The sequence below is a fragment of the Tachypleus tridentatus genome, chromosome 13 (assembly GCF_004210375.1).
Source record: "Tachypleus tridentatus isolate NWPU-2018 chromosome 13, ASM421037v1, whole genome shotgun sequence".
In the NCBI taxonomy this organism is placed as follows: domain Eukaryota; kingdom Metazoa; phylum Arthropoda; class Merostomata; order Xiphosura; family Limulidae; genus Tachypleus; species Tachypleus tridentatus.
Window position 1 is genome coordinate 81,533,685 of NC_134837.1, and position 25,337 is coordinate 81,559,021.

The window sequence follows — 25,337 nt, forward strand, 5'->3', positions numbered from 1 at the left end:
TCCCTAATTTAGCAATGTAAGACTAGAAGTAAGGCAGTTACCACCAACCCTTGGGCTACTCCTTTACCAACGGATAGTGGGATTGCCGTAATATTATAATGCTCCTACGGCTGGAAGGGCGAGCATGTTTGGTGTGACGGGGATTCGAACCCGCGAACCTCAGATTACGAGTAAAGTGCCCATACTATCTGGTCATGCCGGGCCAACTTAAAAACAAAACATATATATGTATTATATATAAGTTTTAAACTTAAATTTAATTGAATTCATAAAAGTGTTTATCTTTTTATAAGTTTTATGATGAATAGTAACCTGTGATACTATTAGTTTGTTTGTAGTTAAGTACAAAGCTATGCAATGGGACATATGTGCTCTACCCATCACGGGTATCGAAACCTGCTTTTTAGCATTGTAAGCCTGCAGGCATACCACTGTACCTAATAATATCCTATCAAACAGGTTAAATGAAAAAAACCGTTTATTGAGGTAAAAACGAAATATTCGAGTTTTATTATACATATCTTGAAGTAAAAATACTTTGATTTATAGTTTATATACGTATACACACACACACATATATGAGTGTAAAATATTTGAATCACTAACATCCAAGAATAATAACGAAAGTTTCTATGCTTTCATCACATAAGTTAGAATAAAAATAGCAACTCCATTTATGATTTAACTGGGGGGTGGGGTGGGGGTAAATATTTTAATAAGGTCCAAGGGCTGCTAGGCTTCTGGATCTAAGATTTTTTTCTCAAGTGAAAATGCAGTAATATGTAGCCTAGCATTGAATTGTACTGTACCTTTGCACGTAATAAAAGTGTAAAACTGGTGTTTTTACTATCAGATCATTTTACCTTTACTTCAGCTTTGTTTTAAATTACTTTTGAAGCAATAAAGAACTTAACGATTTATTCATTGTTGTTTTGTCATCTAGTGGAATATAATTGAAGTTAAGGATAGCTGGTTCACTAATATCTACAAATAGCATGTTTTAACAAGTTTGTGTTTCCAGCGGCTAAACTTACATTAATAATAATAGGGATAACGAGTTTACATAATGGAGAAAAAAATTAGTGAAATATACAAAAAGGTCATAATAATAATTGAAAAGCAGATGTCACAATTCCAAAATGTGACAGTATAAAAATACGCGATCTCGTTCAAAACGAAATACCGATTTGTTTTTTAACCAGGCCACTTGCAGTTAAACACACACAGATGCAGATTAAAAGATGTGTATTATGAAATTATTGGTGCATTGAATAAGATGAACAAGCAGTATCAGCAGATTGTTGTTGTTTTGAATTTCGCACAAAGCTACTCGAGGGCTATCTGTGCTAGCCGTCCCTAATTTAGCAGCATAAGACTAGAGGGAAGGCAGCTAGTCATCACCACCCACCGCCAACTCTTGGGCTACTCTTTTACCAACGAAAAGTGGGATTGACCGTAACATTATAACGCCCCCACGGCTGAAAGAGCGAGCATGTATGGTGTGACAGGGATGCGAACCCGCGACCCTCAGATTACGAGTCGCACGCTCTAACATGCCTAGTATCAGCAGAATCTGAATTATAGAACCAACAACAGCTTGGGATCCCAGTTCACACAATACTTATGGATTCGGAAAAGTTACGCAATATTGATAAAACTTACTTGAACATAACGTTGTTGAAACAGTTGTACAGCCATTGTAATCTTTTAGAAACAGGTAGACAGTACTTTAGATTTTTTTCAAAAAGTACAAACTGTGAGAATTGCCTTTCTAGTCCTGCTTAAAGTTTCATAAATATCCTTATCATGACTGTATCTGCAGTTGCAGCTGATATTAGTATTGTGAGCCATGTGTTTAATTAGAACTAGTATCGTTGGAAGCGTCTAGACAACGTCTTTCATTCAAAGAGAGTTAAACAAAACTATGATGGAGGATCTGACTAGGTTGTGGATAAATTCGCAATTATGAAACGTCAACATTTAAATTTTTTGTTGTAAAGGTAAATGACTCCTGTAAATGTTTTCTTTTTCAGATATATCCATAAGTGTCATGGCTGTGGTGTTATATATTGTGCAAGAATGTTGACAGCTAGTGCTGTCCATTGGTAATGCCACATGATATTTCAGGGTTACTGCCTCCAAATGTTAAATTAGAACGATCAGTCATGTACATAGAGCTAGTCCCTATGGGTAAATCCGAGAGTTCCTGTTGAATAAATTAAAAAATATATTTTTTTAAATTTTCATGTACAGGATGTTAAGCAAATGGCTAATGGGGAAAAAAAACCTTGGGGACGAAAAGCAGTCAATAAATTTATGAATCCAGTATTCATAAAACAAGTAGAAAGACAGTAGTTGTCTTGGTAATAAGTAAATATTATTTTGCTTGTATCACAAAGAATCAAAATGAGTGTACTGACCGAAAACAGTACCTTTAATACAGATTATGTGAGGTAGAAGAAAAGGAAATAATCTGTTTCATATTGATAAAACGTAGCACTATATACATAGAGCAATAAAACAATCTATTACTATGACACATGCATTACCAACAGTGATGTTGGTTATTCTTATGAAAAAATAAGGAGATTGTTTTGAATTTCGCGCAAAGTTACACGAGGGTTATCTGCGCTAGCCGTTTCTAATTTAGCAGCGAAAGACTAGAGGGAAGGCAGCTAGCCATCACCACTCACCGCCAACTCTTGGGCTACTTTTTTGCCAACGAATAGTGGGATTGGCTGTAGCATTATAAAGTCCCCCACAACTGAAAGGGCAAGAATGTTTTGCGTGACGGGGATTCGAAATTGCGACCCTCAGATTACGAGTCGAGTGCCTTAACTACCATGCCGGACTAATGATATTATATCCTCAATATACAGCTGACTGGCTAATGGAAAAAGACTACTGTTCATTACCATATAATATATTCTCTTTTACACAAATCTTTCTGATGAAATAGTACTAATGATGCCGTAGATAAATCGAACAAAGAGAATTTTGGTATTTCCTTTGTCAATGTAATGTGGTAAAAGTGAATTTATTAAATTTTTTTAAATGATTGAATATAATACATGTAGCAGGTATATACGGATTACTACTAATGGAGTCCATATATGAGGTGTAAATACATGTTTATAACTTTGTGTTTTCTTTCGATGGTCAAGGAAATATTTTATATTCTTTCTACATTTTTCAAGCATTTTCATGCATACATATTTCTAGCCATATTTGTATCTCGTTAAATAAAACAACAGTCAACATATTCTTAGGGGTTATTTCATCATGGTGTCACATGCATTTTCTCGTAGGTTTGTTTGTTTGGAATGAAGCACAAAGCTATATAATGGACTGTCTGTGCTCTACCCACCATGAGTATCGAAACCCAGTTTCTAAACATACCATTGGGCCACTTAAGGGCAATTTTCTCGTTGGAAAGACTGGTGTAAAGCATAGTACACTATGTAAAGGTTGACAGTGATTTTCCACATGATGTTCAGGAAGTATCTCGAGGATTTATCCTTTGTTGTCTTGCTACTGGACTAAGATTAGTTTTGTACATGTTATAAGCACTCTGAGACGAAAGGCATTACAGAATTTGGTATATAACATTATGAGTTATTAATCTGGAAGAGGTGAAATTCAATATCATTTACTCAGTCAAGCAAATCTTGATCTTCAGTAAAAGCATTGTCCAACTGACCTATGTAGGGCCTGTCATGGGTTCGTGGTTATGATTATTGATTAATAATCTGTGGATTGCAGTGCCAAAACCCAGCACCAAACATGCTCCCCCTTTTGGCCATATGCATATTATAATGTAGCAGTCAATTTCACTATTTTTTGGTAGAGTAGCCAAAGAATTGGAAATGAGTGGTGCTATCTGGTTGCTTCTCCTGTAGTTGGCAGATAAATATTAGAAATGTTGATAGATTCTATTTCTAACTTTGTGATAAACACACAAAACTGACTCATGCACTTGCCATTATGATTATTTTTAAAAATTGTTCTTGACTTTGCTGCACAATGTGTCCAGTAATTTCCTTTCTTCAAACTCAGTTAGATAAAAAAGAAGAAATCACATTCAACTTTGTGACAAATTTCCTAACATTTCTCAAGCTATTGCAGTACTACTCTTAAGTTCAAAGTAGTCAGTGCTCCTGAGAATGCTAAATATATATATATATTTTTTTTATGTTGAGTAATTCTGTATTGTAAAGCACTAAAACAAGTTGTATAAAATTGTACTTTTCTTCAACTACATAGGAATCATTAGTAGTGTTAATTACAATACTGAATGTGATTTTGTTTATATTTTTGTAACTTGTATTTTTTATTAATAATGTAATCAATAAAGCTGTAGTAATATCAGATTTGGAGGATTTATAGGATAAATTATGGAGTAATACTAAATTTAACAAAACTGACTAAACTTAAACAAACAAATAAGCAGACTGGATACAATATAAAAACAATATTTAATTATTTATCATCTAGACAAAAACACGGTGTTCTTACTTATATTCTACACTTTATGGTCGTTTTTCACTTCACTCATAAATTGATGAACTGGTTTTCTTCCCTCAAAATGTCTTCATACTATCTAAGTTTCTTAACACGTTGGCTCCCAAGCCTATATTGCTAATACTTTCCAGGACTCCACTAGTCATTTCAAGATTACGTTTTTTAGGAAGAGTGTAAAATTTTTATATCGTGTTAGGTAAGAGTCAAATACTTTTTAAAGGTCATTTTTTGATCCACGAACCACGGGTGGGTCGCATGGAACCTAACAATACATTTAATCTTACTGCCCCACATGACCAACCTGTGGGTCATACTAGAATTTCAGAAGCGTAAAAGTTTTGGAATATGAATCCATGTACAATAATATTTTTTTTTCTCTTTTTCAAGTATTTTTAATATTTTTTTTCCTATACAATATGTTGAAATATGAGTTCTAACCAATCTAATGTACCGGTAAATATTTTTTATACTTCTAAAACAAGAAAATCAAGATCAGATTCTTGAGAAATTGAGGAAAATTCAGATACTTAAAATAAAGGTTATGAAGATTCAGATTATGAACCTTCTAGTTACGAAACTTCATACTCAGAAGATGAAAAATCCCTCACACCTGAAGATTTTGAAAATACAGAGTGTGAAACTGAAGCTGAAACCAATGGTAATGCCCAGTAGCACACTTCATCTTATGGATGGCGCACAGTGAACAGTTCCATCCAAAAAACTTTTTCATTTATTGCCTCAAGTTCCAGACCATCCACAAATGCTATAGTAACACCTTTCGACGTGTTTTAGCTTTTGATGATCAATGATGATATTTATTATCTTGTAATTCAAAAACAAATCTCTACCACCAAATTAAGGCAGCTGGTAACACAAAGGTGATCGTGTGGAAATACACTAACTGTGATGAAATAAAATTGTTTGCAAAATTAATTTTTGTTGTTATATCAATTTATGTCTAAATAAAGTTATTTGCTTAGTCTATTTTTATATACTATATACAAATATCAGGTTAATAAAACACATAAAAAATTTAAGAAAAAGTAGATGGACTTGAAAAGTAATTTTGTCCTGATGTCCCACTTTCATCTTACATGTAGCCTTTGTGTCCTAATCAATAAATGGTCCTTTAAAAAGAAAAGTTTGTTTGTTTGTTTGTTTGGGAATTTCGCACAAAGCTACTCGAGGGCTATCTGTGCTAGCCGTCCCTAATTTAGCAGTGTAAGACTAGAGGGAAGGCAGCTAGTCATCACCACCCACCGCCAACTCTTGGGCTACTCTTTACCAACGAATACTGGGATTGACCGCCACATTATACACCCCCACGGCTGGGAGGGCGAGCATGTTCAGCGCGACGCGGGCGCGAACCCGCGACCCTCGGATTACGAGTCGCACGCAAAAAGAAAAGCAGAGCACGACTCGCTGGTGGGTGGTGTGGGAGCCACCCTGTTAATTAAGGGGAAAAGTTAAAAAAGAAAAAAACTAACTATTAAGTGATTGATTATGAGAACATGCATCTTTAAGTATATGTTAGGAGTTTATCTCGTTAACTATGATATATTTGAAACAATAAATTTATTGTATTACACCAATATAACATTTTATTACAAATATTCTGTTAGCACCGCCTAGCGAAATTATCTAAAACGTGCACACTTGTCTGAACTAGAAAGTATTTCGTCTTTGAAACGTAAACTCAATAGTATTATTGTAGGATACTTTCAAAGGCCTGACTGGTTACTAGGTAAGTAACTTATGGTATACGAGTGGGTGTTACTGTGCGATACCATAAGAAACATTGGTTCGTGTGGGGTTTGAACTTTTATGTAAGATTATTTATAGAGTACAAGTTTATCCTTTTGCTCTGTATATTCGCGTTTGTTCATAAATATAAGGAAGTGCATGCAGTATATATATATATTAAATTATCACATAAAATTATATAGAATATATTTACCTCCTTAATTTCCACTCCGAAAGAGTTGCAATTACGCGTGAAAATCATGCATGGTTTGTTTAGTGCTTTTGAGTTTCAAATCCATATTTCCAAGTTTTTAATGTTTATTTTCAATCATTTCATTCGAAATTAGATTTTTTGAAATGAAAATTGTAAAGTTAGTAAAACTACAAAATAATCAGTTTAGATGCACTGCCTTATTTACTTTACTGAATTTATTTAATACTTGTAACTATGGAAACCACACACATCTTTGATTCAGTAATATTGAAGCGTTTTTCAAGAGTCAATACTGTCAGATCAAATTGATGTATTGTGTCATGTTAACGTTTAATGTGAGAAACAATAAATTTATTGTTTTCTTAGTCACTTGAGCTTGCATGTAACATTCTGTGTCACAAACTTAATTTTCTTGTAATTTTGTACTACTGTGTGCTTAATGTTTGTGTTTTTAAGTAATATATTTATATTATTTATGTATATTATATGTATTCTTGAGTAGCTTTATTATTATCATTATATAAAGTAATATGGCACCAAGGAAGAGTAAATCTGCCAACCTGAAAATGGTAGCAAAGATTGACTCAAGTATGAGTGATTCAGTTATTTCAAGTCAAGGATGGACAAAGTTGAAGATCAGTGAATTAAAGAAAATGTGTGAGCAACAGAATTTGGATTCAACAGGCACAAAAGCTGTTTTAGTGAAAAGACTACAAGATCATGACAGTAAGCAATATAAGTCACATAATAATTTACCTGTTTTTATTATTTGCCTATTTTAATTGCTATATTAATAAGTACTGCTTGTTCTGAGAATTACATATACACATGGATCAGTGGACATATCATTATATGGATATACTTGACAATAAATTTGAAAATGCAAATTCTAATGTTTCTTGCTTACTTCCAGTGTCTTACCTTTCAAGCTAATTAAGACAGTTTTTGTATTAAAGTATAGAAATCTTTCTAAAGTTTAGTAATTGTGTCTGAACAATATCATACTTTTAATAAAAACTGAAGTTTAATTGTATACAATACAACAATGTTATGTATAGCATTGATATTTTCTATAAATGTACTTAATTGAATTTAAAATTTTCAGTGTTGTTTTTATTAATATTATTTTTTGTATGCTACTGGAAATGAATGCCAAAAAAAGCAACAATATATAGGAAACTATTTCAGCAAAATAATTAATACTAACTTCCAAAATACACATTTTGGGGTAGCTTCAGCCCCAGAAAGACTTGTATACTGCCACCCTTGCATGTGTATTATGCAGAAGAACCAGAACAACAAATTATGAACTTATGTAATGGATATTGTATTAGATTCTTTGTAGTTAAATCTATTAAATGTCATCAACAATTTTTGAATTCATGTACATAATGAATTTCATCAGCAAATTGTGATTAAATTACTTTATGTATTTCATAAATACTAAATGTATGTATTTTCTACATGTAATCAACAGAAAGCATACAAACTTACACACAACTGTTATCATATTATTAGCATATGTGCTTGTATTATTGGTTCAGCAGCAGTATTTGAGCATATATAATATATGGCTATTATTTTTTTCTTTTAGCACGTTTATGAGATTTTTATCATAACAATGTGACTTTTTATGAATAGTGGTATGTTATATTAGAAAAATCCAATAAATCTTAGTACTTTCAACAGGTGGGCTCATCTGTATAAAAAGTGCCAGAGTTATTGAAATTTTTGGAATATAACTTGCCAGCTTTTTGGCACTGCATGTTTTTTACAGTGATGATGTAGTATTTTACTTATACCAGTGCTTTGTCCTAACAGATTTGATAATGTAATTAAATTTTTCCTTTGTTTTTAAATTAGGATATATTTGAGACATTGTACATATATATATACACACACACATTGCAGGTAAAGCTGATGAACCTCCAGCTAAGCTTAAAAAGGAAGATAGTGAAGGCACAAAAATTAGAAAGATTTTTTGAAAATCTAAAGAATGAACCCTCCAAAAAAGGAAAGTCAAAACCAGATGAATATTGTCCAGTATCAAATACTGTAGAGGTATAAAATATATTTATTTTGTTATTGCTGTGTAAATCCATGATTTTTATTTCAGATCTTTTACCTTAAAAGTGTACAAATGAATTCTAATATTGGTACGTGAAAAATGCAATTATATTTGACCACAGAGCATTGTGAAATGTAGAGTATTTACCATTTAGTAGAGCCATTATAGATGTTTAAGTAACATATAGCTTTTTCACAGTTATACAGGTTTAACATGGTCTAAGCATTATGGTAGATTTTAACATTCTAGAATTAAGAGCTGCAATCCTAGAAATTAATATCTAAAAAAAATCTTCCATCAAAGAAAAATAAATTATTGTGTTGTGATAATGATGTAGTTAGGTGTTTTATTTTAAAAATTCTTGTACAATACATGCTTTTGATGTGATGTCTTATGGGTGGATACACATAAGTTAGTTAGTTTGAATTCTGGTTGTGTTATAATATATGATGTTTATATACAAAGTTGCTTAAGTTTTAACTAGGGATGGGAAACTGAATTGGATTCAAATTGATAACCTGTCACTTTTTTGTGAACCAAAATCGGAAAAAAAAGTTCAGTCGAAAAAATTTTAAAACATAAATTGAAATTTGAACTCAAAGTGAAATGATTATAAAAAACTGAATTGTAACTCGATTTGATAAAAATATTGGTTTGTGTTTTGGTTTTTTAGGGGAAACTTTTGAATATCTACTTTTCATTGGTAGAGGATCACTCTCTGCATCTGTTATTTCACCAATAAACCCAAATCATCAGGTCAGACTGGGCCTTAAATTTTTGTTTGGTGCACATTATATTGTCCATATCTCTTTTTCCCTATGTTCTTATTGATTTCATTCACTCTCTCCTTAATCTCTTCTGCCGTATTAAACCTCTTAAGGGAATGGTGCTCTTATAAAAAATCTGTTCAGCTTCCACTGTTGTAAGTTGTTAATTTCTTAGTGAGGCTGCTACTACTTGGAAAGTGAGTACTGACCGTATTCATAGATGTGTCAATACAGAACAAAATCAAGAAGGAAGCAATGTCTTTGAAACTTTTTGGGGATTTTAAAATTACTTTGTTGAGAGAATGACCCTTCCAAATCATAGCTCAGTATATATTTATAATTTGACCTCATTAAGCCTAAAATTGGCTTCCTTTGATACCTACATGAACAAAGTCTTAATGGAAGCTTGCTAATTAGAAACAGAAGAAGGGCTATAATGTTTCCCCTATGAATGAATATTCAGTTACTGTCATTTGGACCAAATTGAAATAGCTCTGAATCTGGTAAAAGTCTCTGATTCAGCAATGTCATTATAGTTTGTTCTTATTTGCTGTTTTTGGTGGTCCATTAGATGTTAAAAATGCAAAGATGGCTTGTTAAGACATATACCATAATATCTATTCATTACATAAAATGCTCATGAAGTTATTTATTCATTCAACAAATGAACATCGGTGTTGATATTGTCCCTACATCTGTGCAAATGAATCCACTGGGTTTTTATGTCTTTTTTTTTAGGAAATCAAATGTAATCACTGTTTTCACTTGTTTTTTCTTGTAATTGAAACATCTATACCGAGTGAGCCAATTAGGCTAAACTGTGGGGATCCACTTGACATCAACAAGCTCTGTTTTACCCAACCGAACTGTCAAAAGCGGTGCACCATGCTATATATATATGTAGTCTTTTATCACTCATCTGCTGTAGATAAAGCTAGAGAGAAATAGTGAATATTACTTAGAATATCTGTATATCATATCGAGGAAGACCTTTCATTTGCATATTTTGTCCAGTTGATATTTTTTTTACCTTTTTTCAAATACGGGATGTTATGAAACTAACGAAGTGTATTTATATTTCAGAATTGCTACTTCTCATGAACACACAAAAGCAACTTGCAATGTAACTTGTTGTACTATGGTTTTGAAGCATCCTTGTGCTACTAACTTAACCCAACATCTGGAGAGACACCATGAAGCAGAATTTGAATACCTAGTAAGAAGATGTGAAATTTCAACAATGAAAGGATCACTCCCACAAAGTGAGAAAACTGAAAACCACAGTAAGACTACTGGCACAAAAACCATTCATGAGTGTTTTTGTCCAACAATAAATATTCCAATGGCCATCAAAATGTTTAATAATGCTATTATTGAGTTGGTGTGTCTAAATGGGAGACCGTTTTTCTCAGTAGAGGACAGTGGTTTATGTAAAATAATTGATTGCAATTAAAAAGGAATGCAACACATAAATGGATTGGAATCAAATTTTGACATTAGCTGATGGAAAAGCTACAGAAATTGTAAAACAAAACAAGTGAAGAGCTTCAAAACAGAATGTTTTCACTGAAAAATTTTATTGCATCTTGTCTGGATAGATGTGTGCTAGCCATTAATGTCCAAATCATTAATAGAGACTCTCTTCAAATAAGAACGTTAGATGTTGTAAACTTTTCTTTTGCTCATTCGGGTGAAAACATCAATGAAATAGTTGTGAATGTGTTATTAACATACAACTTAAGTATAAATCAATTGTATTCTATCACTACTGATACCCCTTGGTGTGGATTCCTGTACGTGGTGAGGGGACCTCCCAGGGAAGGTTCTGTCCAACAAATCTCAAGATCCACATCCTTTGGTTTCAAATACAGGCATTTCTTCTGATACATCTTTTTCTCCAACCCCACGATGCAAAACAATCATTCGATTGTGTCCTCAGTCAATGGAATTCCCTTCCAACAACAAAGACCTGCCCCATCAACCCAGAGCAGGATCCGTGGAGGTCGATAGACCTTCCCCAAACAAGGACAGTAAGCAAAAAAGATGTGGTCATAAACAGAAGGGTTCTCCAGCCACTTCGCTTACCCATCATTAAAAATGGCCACCTTGATACAATGGAACTGTCGAGGTTTACGTTCTAATATGGATGATATCAAAACACTGATTGCTTCCCACCATCCTGTATGTCTTTCCTTACAAGGAACATTTCTAAAACCTGCTGATACAGTCACAATTCGGCAGTTTTCTCTGTACAGAAATGACAAGCTGTGTGATGGATGAGTGCATAGAGGGGTGGCACTTTTGGTTGATCAGTATGTGCCCACCCTGTCTTTGTCACTCAACACACCCTTGGAGGCCGTAGCCATCTGTGTTTCCTTGGGTCATACCATCACTGTTTGTTCTCTCTACCTGTTCCCTGGAGAGACGTATGATCAATCAGATCAGAGAGACTGGCCGTGGTCAATGCCACCCTACCCGCGTGCCCCGGTAGAAGCTGGATCAGGCAGACTGGTCCACTTTCACTGCTATTGCAGAACTTGATCCTGCCATTGTGAATCAGCCATCAATAGACAACTGTGTGGCAGCGGTAACTGACTGTGTTATACAAGCAGCTGCTTAGTGTATTCCTAAAACCTCGACACGTTTTCCACGATATCCTCGTCCGTGATGGAATCCTGTTTGTCACTTGGCACGGAAGGCTCAAAAACGGGCCTGGGATACTTTCCGTAGATATCCCACACTTTCGAATCACATCGCTTTTCAACGGGCCCGTGCACATGCTAGGTGGGTAAGACGTCAAAGCCAGAAGGAATCTTGGATTAAGTTCACAACTAGCATATCTTCTACCACCAGTTCCAAGGTCATATGGGACAGGATTCGAAAGGTCAGTGGGCATTACAATTCTGTTCCCCTCTCCATCTTACTCTCTGATGGCCAAGAGGTAGCTGATGTCCGGAGCATCACCGATACTCTAGGTGAAAGCTTTTGCCAGGTATCTAGCACTTCTGCTTGTTCCTCCACCTTCTTGGCCATCAAGGCTTGGGCAGAGCATTCACCTCTTTCCTTTCAAACTGACTGTCTCTTTGACTATAAGCATCCCTTTACACTGGTGGAACTGAAAATGGCCCTTCATCAGTCTGGCAGTACATCTGTTGGACCTGATGATGTACACTATGACATGCTGCACCATCTATCTCCTGCTTCTCTTGATATTCTTCTAATTGTTTTTCCTGATGCTTGGTGCCAGGCTATTATCTACCTTTCTCTAAACCTGGGAAAGATCCCAAGATTCCTTCACACTATCGTCCAATTGCTTTGACCAGCTCTGTAAGAACTTAGAGAGGATGGTTAATGCTCGTCTTGTTTGGTTCTTCAAATCAAACAACCTCCTCTCGCCCACCAAGTGTGGGTTCCGACGACAGCATTCCACCACGGACCACTTAATTCGACTTGAAACATCAATCAGAGAATCCTTTCTCAAATGCCAACATCTTGTTTCAATATTCTTTGACATTGAGAAGGCTTATGACACAACATGGAGGTATGGCATTTTGTGGGACCTTCATATATATGGGTTACGTGGCCATTTACCTATGTTTATTAAAAAATTTTTAATGTATAGGAGATTCCAAGTTCGTATGGGTTCGACATTTTCTTGTTCTTTTGTACAGGAACTTGGGGTCCTTTAGGGCTGGGTTTTCAGTGTCACACTTTTCAGTATAAAGATAAATGCCATCACTGAATAACTCCCTCTCACTCTTGCAAACGGGCTCTATGTTGACGACTTTCACATCTCGTGCCAGTCGTCGAACATGAGATATATTGAGTGGCAACTACAAACTGCCCTCAATCATGTACCGAAGTGGACTACAGTGAATGGCTTTAATTTTTCTCTCTCTAAAACCGTTTGCATGCACTTTTGCTGCCAACGGGGTATCCACCCTGATCATGAACTCCGTATCGGTGAAGTTTCGCTGCCAGTAGTCCCTGAGACTAAGTTCTTGGGGCTTATCTTTGACCGTAAGCTGACCTTTATACCACACTTAAAGCAGCTACAGGTCAAATGCACAAGAGCACTGAACATCCTCCATGTCCTCTCTACTGCCAGTTGGGGAGCGGATCGATGTTCTATGTTAAAGATCTATCGTGCTCTTATTCATTCAAAACTCAACTATGTATCAATGGTATATGGCTCTGCTAGACCCTTGGCCTTAAAGATGCTGGACCCCATTCATCATCAAGGACTTTGACTCTGCACTGGGGCTTTCCGCACCTCCCCAGTTCAGAGCTTATGTGTGGAATGTCACGAACCTTCTCTACTCCTTCGCCGTTTGCAACTGTCTTTACTCTATTCTTCGAAACTTCAATCCTTACCAAAGCATCCCATTTGGGGATGTGTTTTACTTTCTCAGTGGGCTTTACTTTTTCAAAACAGACAATCTGTCATTGCTCCTTTTGGCCTTCGCATCCAGGTGCAACTGGATGAATTGGGTCTGTCCTTTGAAAACATTGCAGAATCCACTGGTCAGCCCATCTCCCCATGGCTTATTACAGCCCCCAAATGTGACCTTTCTTTAAGTCATCTGAAAAAGGCAGATACTCCCGATTGGAAGTACCACCTTTTATTTACTGAACATCTTTCGAACAACCTTTCTATTCCAATTTATACGGATGGTTCAAAATCAGGTGACTCTGTGGGCTCTGCCATTGTTTAAATAAAGTAACAAAATTAAATAAAAAACATCAGAAAGAATGAGTGGTTTTCTGTTAAATGTGTATATATAAAGATTGTATATACACATATACAAAGCTCAAAGAAGAGTAAATAGGAGAAGGCAAATTCAGTGCTTCATCCCCAGAAAGAGAGAAGAAATGATACAGGAAAAATAAAAATGATAAAGTTGTCAAAGTGTGGCGTTTAAAAAATTAAATTTAGAAAAAGACAAATCATATATAGAGATAAAAATTCATCTTTCAAAACAAGTTGTAAATGCAAATATATAAAGTCATGAGTTATCATACTGCCACAGAAGAAATTAATAACCATTTTAAAGAAATATGAGAAACTGGGATTTAAATCAAAACTGAAATCAAAAAAGGAACTTGAGGCTAAAAATATTTAAAAAAAACTTGAATCAAAACTGAACTCATTATTTTTTTCAAATTTCAAACCAAAATCGAAAACTTGGATTGAAATTTTTTCAATTTCTCATCCCTGGTTTTAACTTATATTTTTATACATTATTGTACTACTTAAACTGAAGCTGAAAAGAATTAGGTAGTGATATTTATGACTTATGTGATAGCTGTGAGCACAAATCATCAATTTTTATATTTGATAGTTTTGGTCGTTTTTTTTTCACTTGAGAAAAGTGTGTGCATTTTTATTCATCTAGTATAACACATGTGAAAGAGTTGTTTGATTATTGTTAAGCATAAAGCTGCACGATGGGTTGTTTGTGCTCTGCCCATCATGGGTATCAAAACTCAGTTTCTGTCAATTTAAGTCCATAGGCATATTGCTGTTCCACTGTTAAGTGTATTTTTATTTAGTAAAATTATAGATGCATTCAAAGCAGTTAAAGCTTGGAATTGTTTCAGTTTTGTAAACATCTAATTTGTGTTAAAATAAACATCCTAATTTATTATACTATTCAAAAAATTATTTTTTATAGGTATTTGAAGATTTTGACTGCATGTTAAACCAGACAAATATTGGAAATAACAACAACAAATATTATGTTATTCAACTCTTGAAAGACAAAAGTGCTAACTCTTATTATGTATGGAACAGATGGGGACGAGTGGTAAGTTTTATTTCTGTTCCATAACTTCTTAAGAAAAACAAATAATATATGTATGACTTAGTTGTTTTCTATAACCTATTTTCAAAAATATTATTTTTCAGGGTTTTATTAAGATTTTGAATATTATTATTATTTTTAATATATGAATACAAGCATACAATCAGAAATAAATTGTGTACAATTTCTCTGTGGTTTTAAACTATTGGTTACAGTGTAAACCAAAATATTAATTGTAAAGTAAAAATTTAGACAAATATTAGGAATTTATAATTCAAAATAAACTAAAATAGTTTAAATAATCATTAATGAGAAGGTTATAGAATAATTTTTAAAAGTAATTAGATATTCCAGATAATTTTTCTTCAACACAGTCATGACTGAAGTACTGATATGAAGGAACATTTTCAGTAAAACATATTGTTTCAGTGGAACTTTTGGCTGGGTTGGCAAAGTGAGTTTGAGAACATTTAAGTTCCATTTAAGGACTGTAACTGTCTGTTGAAAGAAAAAGAGACAAGATTTTGGCCTTTATACTGAGGCTTTCTTCTTCAAACATAAGAAAATTATGTTTCCAAACCAGTTGGAGCTATCACTGAGGCTTTCATTGAGCTTTCTGAAGAGAACACCATTTCTTTGGTAAAATAATATCCCTCTAACAACTGTATTGTTTTTATTCATTTTTTACAAGTAAAAGTTACTATATTTCTAACTTTAAAGCAGTTTGGTCAAAACATGTGTAAAAACAATCAATTTCATATTCATATATTTAAGGTTTATAAGTCTAAAATTATAAAACTAAGCACAGCTATGTATAAAAAAAAAAGTACCAACTTCACCTGGAGTTTATCTATTAGAGAAAAATATCAAAATGAAGACATTGATCCAGATGATTTAAATACAGTTATAGGAAACTACAAAAAAGTCTTGTGGTATCAAAGATGGTATAAATTACTTGATATTTTAAGTAAATATGTTTCAGTGCTAGTACGGAGATATGATTAGCATCACTGATTGTCAGAGTTAGCTCTATTTTATTATATGCATTTAACACTTCTTTTTTTTTTTCTTGTAGGGAGAGCCTGGCCAGAATGCCTTACGAGGGCCTATGACTAGTCTGGAATCAGCAAAGTTAGACTTTAAAAAGAAATTCCAAGATAAGACAAGAAATAAGTGGGAAAACCGAGACAACTTTGTGCCACATCCTGGGAAGTACACACTTCTGGAAATGGATTCAGAAGAAACAGAGGATGATGAAGAAAAATTAAATCAGCAGGTTAATTCAGTACAAACGTACTGCCATTTTTTGATATATACTATTACAATAACAATATTGAAAAAGTAAAATAAGTAAGGATTAATTAGCTAAAATTTGGATATATATATATATATATTTTATGGAAAATAGATATCAGTTCACCTAACATTTCATTATAAACATTGGTGTAGTTAAATTTTACTTTGTCAGAGCCCTGCCAAAATATCATCACAAAGGGTATAGATATCAAGGGATATAAAAATATTCTCCACACTAAATATTTGAGACTGCTTACATTAAATCCAAATTGAGTTAGAAGCAGGAGAAAATGCTCAAATTAACCTGCTTTAAATTAAGAAGCAAAGCAAAATACCCCAAAACTGTGTTCCAAATAAAATCACCAACATTGAAACAACTTTTAAAATCACATATCTTGTTAATCTAAAATCTTTAATTTACTACCTCCTGTCCTGCTAACATGAACGTCTAAAAACCTGATTTTTGGTAAAGTGTTAGGTTATGAAAAATATTAATTTCAGGTGTAAATTGAATAACTTATTTTAGCTACATATATTTAGTTTTTGAAGTATTGGGACTCAGCTCCAGTTTCATGTGCTGGAGCAGTGTTACGATACATGCCTGTAAAAATACACCCCTGTTTATAAAAATGATAATGGTAGGAGGATAGTATATCATAGTAAAAAGCAGTCTGCTCTTGTCAGAGAGTGAACTCGAAACCCTACTCTTTTTATTAATTATTTTAGTACTGAGCTGTTTAGGCTTAAACTCTGTACAGATTATTTCTTTGTCAAACTGTTACAAGTTGCAAAGCTATTTGGTCAATAAAGTAATCGAAAATGGTCATATATATCCAAGTATACATACACATCATTACATACCTTTTTTGTAAATTAATTGTGTAATTAATTTAACAAAAATCTGTATGGAAGTTGCTAAGATTTGTACAAGAAAACTCGATGTATGGACAAATGTCAGATGCTGTAAAATAATTTTATTTATTACCATGAATGTTGCAAGAGATTGTATGTGAATAAAAAGTTTTGTTTTCTAATAGACAACAGTGAGGATATTTTATGAGAAAAGATTTGCAGAATGATTGAGAGTAATATTTAATCAGTCTTATTGACACCTTTTTTAAATCCTGTGTTTCATTAAAATGTGTTTATTATTATAACAGAGAAAAAATATTTTTTATTCATATATAATATTTGTATATGTTTATTTAGTTTTTAATCAATAAAGTTTTTAATTTCAAAAAATAAATATTTTGATCTTATTAGGCTAAAATGTTGTCACCAGCTAAGAAGTATAAACCCTCTCTTTTGGACAAGGCAACCCTAGATCTTGTTAATTTTATTTTTGATGAAGACATGTTCAAGGAAACCATGGAGAATTTTGATATAGGTATGCAAGATGAATGTTATGAAAACATGTGGGTAATTGAACTATAAATAAGAATGATGTAGTTTTAAACATTAATTCACATTTTTCTTTTGATTCAAACTGAAAAACATTTGGGTTTCAGTTGAAAAGTGTAAAATTCTTCTTTGTATGGAATGTTAGGACAACAAATTAGAGGACGGTAACAACCTTCACATAGTCTTTCTGTTAGTATTTTTCCCTGATAAACTTACCAAGGAATCTAGATGTCACTAAAATATCTCTGTGTCAAAACAGCAAATTAAAGGTCAAAGTAGTGAAAACAAGAGAGACCCAACTACTTTTCAATTATGATTTTAAAATGGGACATCACTTGAAAAACTAAAATCAGGGGTTTGATTCCTCTCAGTGGGCTCAACAGATAGCCTAGTGTGGCTTTGCTATAAGAAAACACACACATGCACACACTTGAAAAATAGCTGATTGTCTCCAAATATTTTTCTATAGGATTTTGTACAAATATCCAGTCACTTATAGACTTAAATATACTTTATTTCCTAAATATCCGGATGCTCTTGACACAGTTGCAATGTCAAAATCTGGGAAAATAAAAGTTTTAAAATATTAGAAGTGATTGAACATTTAGTGAATAAAGAAATGGTAAACTTCAAATAGAAAAAAACTATTAAACTGTTCAAAAGGTATTAAAAATTTTGTTTAATCAAGAAAAAATTATATTAATGTTGATTAAATTCACTGAAACATGATACTTTAGTGATATTTTTTTGAAAAGCAGGTACATGACTTATCTATGAGTTTAGAGGGATTCTGTTCATCTTCTTTGACAACATTGTGTTTCCCAAATATATATAGCCTCTCTCAGTTAAAATTAAAGTTTGTGAATTATGGAAAGTTAGTGATGATTTCAAATAAAAAATATTTTAATAACATTTTAGTTTTACAGTTTCATATTAATGTTAGAGACAACTGAAAAACCAGCAGATACCAAATTTAGATGACTTTAAATTTAGATTATTTGCATATTCAGTTTAGGAAATGAGCACCTGTTGAGTAAAAAAAAACAAAAAAAACCTGTTAATCTTAAACATACAGTCTCTAATAGGCTGTTTAGAATGAAAAGTTGTCTGGTTTGGCTTGGCAAGTTGTCTGATAGATAAGAAAAATTACTTGTTTTGTGTGATGAAATAATTTAATCATTCACTTGTTGATATCACTGACTTAGTAAAATACCTAACCATACTGTAAGTGTAACAGTGAGTATATTAAAGTTTTGATAATGAATTTTTTTTCTTCTGCTCTGGACTAAAAAGAAAGTCTTAAATGTTTAAAAAAAATTTTTTCCACTGAATATAATTAACAAATCTTTTGCCTTGTACCGGTGACAATATCCCTGCAGTTTTGTTATTGAACCAATGATATAATATCTTTGTGAAAATGAACCCATTGAATGTTGGTTTGCCATATAGGGTGTAGTCTTTTTCTGCCAGTTGAATGCAAATGTGCCATATGTGGGGTAAAACTTGCCAAATTTCTCTGGGCATTTAGAACAGCCTCAGTCAATGGGTTAATCTCTCAAATTTAATAAGTTTGTTTTTTTTCTATAAAGATGTTTGTTTCCTTAAATGTAACTTTCTTTTATAATTAGTGGATACATAGGTTTTGAAATAACTAACAGCAACTTTTCTTTTTCACAGATGTAAAAAAGATGCCCTTGGGAAAATTAAGTAAACAACAGATATCTAAAGGATTTGATTCATTGTTAGAAATTGAAGAAGTAATTAAAAACAAAAAGGTCAAACAATTTATCTTTTATGACTTTTTACTTTATGCATTTGAGAATACTATTTTGTAAGAACCTTTCTATTTAATGTCTTAACTTACATAAGAGACATACTGTAATTGTTTTACATACTTAATATAAAAATGTCTTATTCCTATGACATATTCTTAATGTGTTGAGTGCTAGTTTGTTTTACTTAAAAAGTGTCATTCAGCAAGTTTTGTCATTTATGTCTCAAGGATGTTATACCAATTATCAAACATCCTTTTCTTCTAACAATCGTGAATGACATAGATTAATGGTCAACAATCTTTCTGAAGTGTTCAAAGATATCTCTAATTGTAGAAGATAGTATTTATTTACAGTTATTTACAGAAAAATAAAGCTGTATGGTCCACTTTCATTACTACTCTAGCAGCATGATTTACACCATTGTTTACTTATGTTGTTACTTGATCAACAGAAAAAAAGTTCACCTTTGTAGTAAATATATATGTGACATAACTAAATTTGTCATCACAGGTATTTCTGTCTTTGGTAACTGATTCTTTGCAAAATGTTTAGGCCTTTCTCAACAGTTATATTTCTAATGAAGAAAGTTGTAATAAAAACATGGTTTAAATTCCTTTAGAAGATTTCATTTGCTTTATTCACTTGGTTATGAAAATTTTAATTGTTTCTTATACCAACATTAAAAATTACTTTTAGAATAATTAGAAGTATGAACAAATATGGATGTGCTATACTTTATTTAAGATTAAGTTAAAGAATTATAAGTTATCAGATATACAAAATTATTGTTAATACAGAGTTTGAATACATTATAATAAAATTATTTTGAACCCTTAAAGCATCATCGTGGTCCATGCTACCAGTCCAGTAGTGCTGTATTTAATGTCTTTGTGTTTTAAAATAGCCATACAGAATAATTTCCATTGTAAAAGACACTGTCATAAAGCTATAATGTCAAAAACATGACACTATCTACTCTCTGTTGGATTTTTGTAATACATTAAATGTATGAGGATAATAATTTTCCAGGCTACATTTTGAACAGTCTGATCATGCAGATATCCATATTTACTGTATCCAGTGGCTTGATTGGTATGTCTTTATATAAAATAGAATAAATATCCATTTGATTCATCAGCTGCTTGAAAGATGTTAAGGTTGAACTGATATGTTATAGAAACAACTTGTGTACATATGATTTATGTTATTTTATCACAAAGATATTGTTTTTTATTATGTTGAATACTGTTATCTGAAACATCTGGATTTTTCATCATTGATCTTTGTGGATTTTCATCTGTTACATGATATATCAAACCTTGCTTATCATGATTCAAGTATGAATTGTTGCAGGTCTCTTTGTGATTAGTTCTGGCTCACCAAGTTAATTCATATTCTTTTGTTTTCTAATGCAGTTAAGTAGAAAGGATATACAACCTTGGAAATCATAAATACCCAACGAGGACACATTTTTATTATTTGTCTTGTGTTAGAAAGAGCTGTAACATACCCTTCCCAAATTAAATCAATTTTCAGTAGCATTCCACTACTTATGAACTGCCCAATAATGGAAAAATGTAGTTCTAATACATTTAATTACACAATGACTTTACATTAGCTTTTGTTGCCAAACGACTTGCTGACTTGCAAATTCAAAATCTTTTTAATGTAACATACCCATTCCCCTGATAAGTTTTTTTAATGCATTATAACAAGAGTTGTTGAAATTCTGTGCTAAAATTTTCACGAATCAGGAACACTAATGATGTATTGTATAATTACTTGATATCAGAGAACTATTTGATTTTAAATATATACATGAGATTATATTTTACCAAAGTAAGTAAGTAAAATTTTACTGATATCTGAATTAGAAATAGTATAACTTCTTCATATGTTTTGCAAATTACTTGAACTTTTTGTCAATTAGCAGGTAAGTAAACCAACTGTATGAACTTTTTTAAACAGATGCAGTTTTTTGTAAATCAAGTTGACACTATTTGAAAATTTATTATTTATAGATTTTGGTCTGAAATTTTTAAAACAGAGCAAAAAAGACTTGGAACAGCTGACTAATCGTTTTTACACCCTCATACCTCATGCATTTGGAAGACAGCGTCCACCAATCATTGATACTCTTGAAATGATTCGACAGAAAAAGGACATGTTATTAGTATTGAATGACATAGAGATTGCTCAGAGCCTTTTGAAAGAAAGGGATGACATTAAACAGGTAAATCTACAGTACTTTGTATGTCATAAAAGTCAATGAATGGATGAACAAGGTTTTTAACTTGTTGAATAAACTTCAGGTTTTCATGTCACTTTGAAAAATTCAATTTTGTAATGTACGTAACTAAAAAAATATTCTAGAATAATAACTATCGACTGTTTTAATCAAGTAATAAAAGATTACAGTTTGAGGCAAAATGAAGTCTACTATTTATAATTTACTGAAAGTAGTTCATAGAAATAATAAGTTTAATCTGTTGCTTATGCATATTCTGTTATATTTTTAATTATGTAGTTTATAAATGAATTATAGACAAAAACAAATTATCAATTTTCAGCTGGTGGTAGGTTGGGCTCTAATTATTTTGAAATAATTGAAAATACTGCCATTCAGCTTTCTTTTGTGCATTTTAAAGCATCATCATGGAATTTTTTAATATTGTAAATAGTAAAGGTTTTGTTTCTTAAGCAACCTGTATTTAATATAAAACCATCAACTTGTACTCTGAATATATATTTTTTTATTTATTCTGTTGTTTGTGTAGTAAAATTTAATTTTGTTTAGTGATTTTAGTATTATAAGGAATTACTGATGTTTTGCTCTCACGTTTAGGTTTTATACTCTTATAGATAATTTAAGCAGTGTTCATGCTTAACAAAGTAATGAGCAGTAACTACCTGGTTCAGACTAATACTTGAAAACTAGAAAGTTTTTGGTGGAATAATTTACAAAAATAGCTCAGGTAGTCAGAATAACCTTTCAGAAGACCTGAAGACAAAAGCCATGAGACTTTTTTCCTAAAGTGTCAATAGTAACAAGACAGTTGCTGCTCGTTTTGACTTTGTTCACATTTTATGCTGTTTATGAATATGGTGCTTTGAATCAAATTTCTAAACTCCTGATCCATTTAAACACCCTTTTTAATATTCTGATATTTATATTAGGTATAATTAGGTATTTAATTTCAACATCTATATTCACATGTTCCACATTCTAAAATCTAAATCTAATAAAAGTAATTTTTATAGTTTCATAATGATTGAATGTGATTTCTTTGTATGCAGTAAGTGAATAAATATGAAAGTGATAGAAAAGATATTTAGTAATTGCTTAACCATAAAAAAATAGGTGGTACTACAGTACGAACTTTTTGAGAAATCAAGAACTAGAAAATTATTTTGTAAGCCAATTGTAACTTCAAATTAAAATTAATTACTTATTTCCTTTATTCTTTGTAATATACGAGGTCTGTTCAAAAAATACGCGGACTGACGTCATAAAACAAAATGTACTTTATTTAGAAGTTACAGGTCTGGGACCCCTTCAAAGTACTCTCCTCCCCAATGCACACACTTGTTGAAACAGTCCTGGTACGCTTCTTTTGTAATGTCCTCCAGCTCCTTCGTCGCATTTGCCTTAATCTTGGGAATCGTCTAAAATCTTCTTCCTTTCAAGGGTCTTTTGAGTTTGTGGAACAAGAAAAAATCGTAAGGAGCAAGGTCAGGTGAGTAGGGGGGGTGGGGAAGAACAGTGATCGAGTGTTTGGCCAAAAACTCACGAGTTCTGAGGGCCGAATTTCGCAGCAACGCGGTGCATCTTCAATTTTTCGGTCAAAATCTCATAACAAGATCCAACTGATATCCCACACTCTTCAGCAAGCTCCCTGACAGTCAGACGTCGATTTGCCCGCACTAGGGTGTTGATTTTGTCGACGTGTGGGTCGTCAGTTGACGTGGAAGGACGTCCAGGACGCTCATCATCTTCAATCGACTGTCGACCATCCTTAAAACGTTCATGCTACTTGAAACATGCCGTACGCTTCATAGCAACATCACCGTAAGCCGTGTTAAGCATAGCAAAAGTTTCAGTTGCAGATTTTCCAAGTTTAACACAAAATTTCACAGCAAGTCGTTGCTCCTTCAGGTCATTCATTCTAAAATCCACCAAACGAAAAAAATCGCACTTCACTTAAAACCGCGTAGCTAATACACAAATGAAGATATCTGCAATCGGGAAATGGGGTCGTAATCAGCTGATCTGTGCGAACCTAGTGACACCAAGCGGATTCCTCTGGAACCAACTGGAGCCGCGCAATTCAAACAGTCCGCGTATTTTTTGAACAGCCCTCATAAATTGATAATGATAATTCATAATAAGTTTGTTGTGCTTGTATCTCTTGTGTAATTAACTTACATTAATTAATGTAATGTATGTAAGGTTGTGTATTTTATGCATGAATAGATGACAGAAAAGGGTAAAATGTTTATTTATATTGTTTTGTACTCCATAATCAAAATTGTACAAATGATCTTTTAAATTATAGCATTTTACAGTTAAGATTATCGTTTTTAATTGAAACAATGAGTGTAAGTTTTTGAATTTTAATGCAGAATGTCTTATTATTCTTTCCTGTAACTCTTGAACACACAAAATAACTTTTATAATTTAACAAAATGATATTAAGGAAAACTTGATAATTGAGTATTAATTAAAATATCTTTTTCTTAGGATTCTGTAACCACCGATTGTCATCCTCTCGATATTAAATACAAGCTTTTAAAATGTAATCTTGAACTTCTGTTACCAACGGCAGACGAATACAAAGTAAGTCAGAAAAACTTTTCAAAGCAAGAAAACCTAACTGTAGCTTTTTGTGTAAAATATGCTTGTTTAAAGATGATACTTTTTCATGTATATATTTTCAGGTTGATGTAATGGCTAATATATTAAAACCCTATAACTACTCTTAAAATGCATTGTTATGACACTCAGCTTACAGTTCAAAATTTCTTTTTTTTTTCAAAATGGAGAAAACAAATCTTCATTTTTTTAAAACCAAAATGATTTTTAATTCAAATCTTTTTGAAGTAAAATGAACCAGATAAAAATATTATACTTCATTTTATTAAAATAGTTAACTTTTAACTTTAGAAAAGCATTAGAAATACTTCATTCATTAAAATAAGTTTAATTTTATACTTTTTCGGTCAACTCAGCATCAATTACAATAAACACATAGCTTTATAAACGCTATATATATAATAACACTAGCCGACAAGTATAATAATGTCATTAACACTATGGTCATGGTAACTTAGGTTATGTAGTTTGTCTTTTAGGCCACGTATTTAGATATCAGTACCTGCATCTTGAACAGTGATATTAATGTACTCCTAATTACAACATTTCTTAATTTCTTACGACTTAGTGGACATAATTTACTATGATAACTTTTAAACTTAAATTTTAAATAAATGAAGAAAACATCTGAATAAAGTCTTTAGTTTTCATTTTTTGTTATATTCTGTGTAGCATTGACATTGAAAAGCCCTCCAGTGGCACAATGGTATATTTGAGGATTTACAAAACTAGAAATCAGGTTTTGATACCCATTGCAGCCAGAGTAGAGATAGCCCTTATGTAGTTTTGTGCTTAATTTTAAACATATAAACAAACAGACATTTAAAAGTTTATTTTAAATTATGTGATGAATCTGTTGTATGTTCAATTTGATC

At 32.4% G+C, this 25,337-nt stretch overlaps 1 protein-coding gene across 3 annotated transcripts in view; it reads left to right on the top strand.

Annotated features, from left to right (window-relative positions):
- The first annotated feature begins 6,160 nt into the window (after positions 1-6,160).
- LOC143237359 (protein mono-ADP-ribosyltransferase PARP3-like) overlaps positions 6,161-25,337 on the top strand; it is a 31,998-nt gene continuing 12,821 nt past the window's right edge. The window contains exons 1-9 of one of the 3 annotated variants that reach the window (XM_076476520.1): positions 6,161-6,265; positions 7,005-7,204; positions 8,390-8,539; positions 14,989-15,120; positions 16,193-16,393; positions 17,677-17,800; positions 19,492-19,589; positions 21,637-21,822; positions 24,331-24,426. In XM_076476520.1, coding sequence (XP_076332635.1) covers positions 7,199-7,204; positions 8,390-8,539; positions 14,989-15,120; positions 16,193-16,393; positions 17,677-17,800; positions 19,492-19,589; positions 21,637-21,822; positions 24,331-24,426 — 993 coding nt within the window. In that variant the 5' untranslated portion in view covers positions 6,161-6,265; positions 7,005-7,198. The other 2 variants (XM_076476521.1, XM_076476522.1) reach the window with 2 other exon arrangements.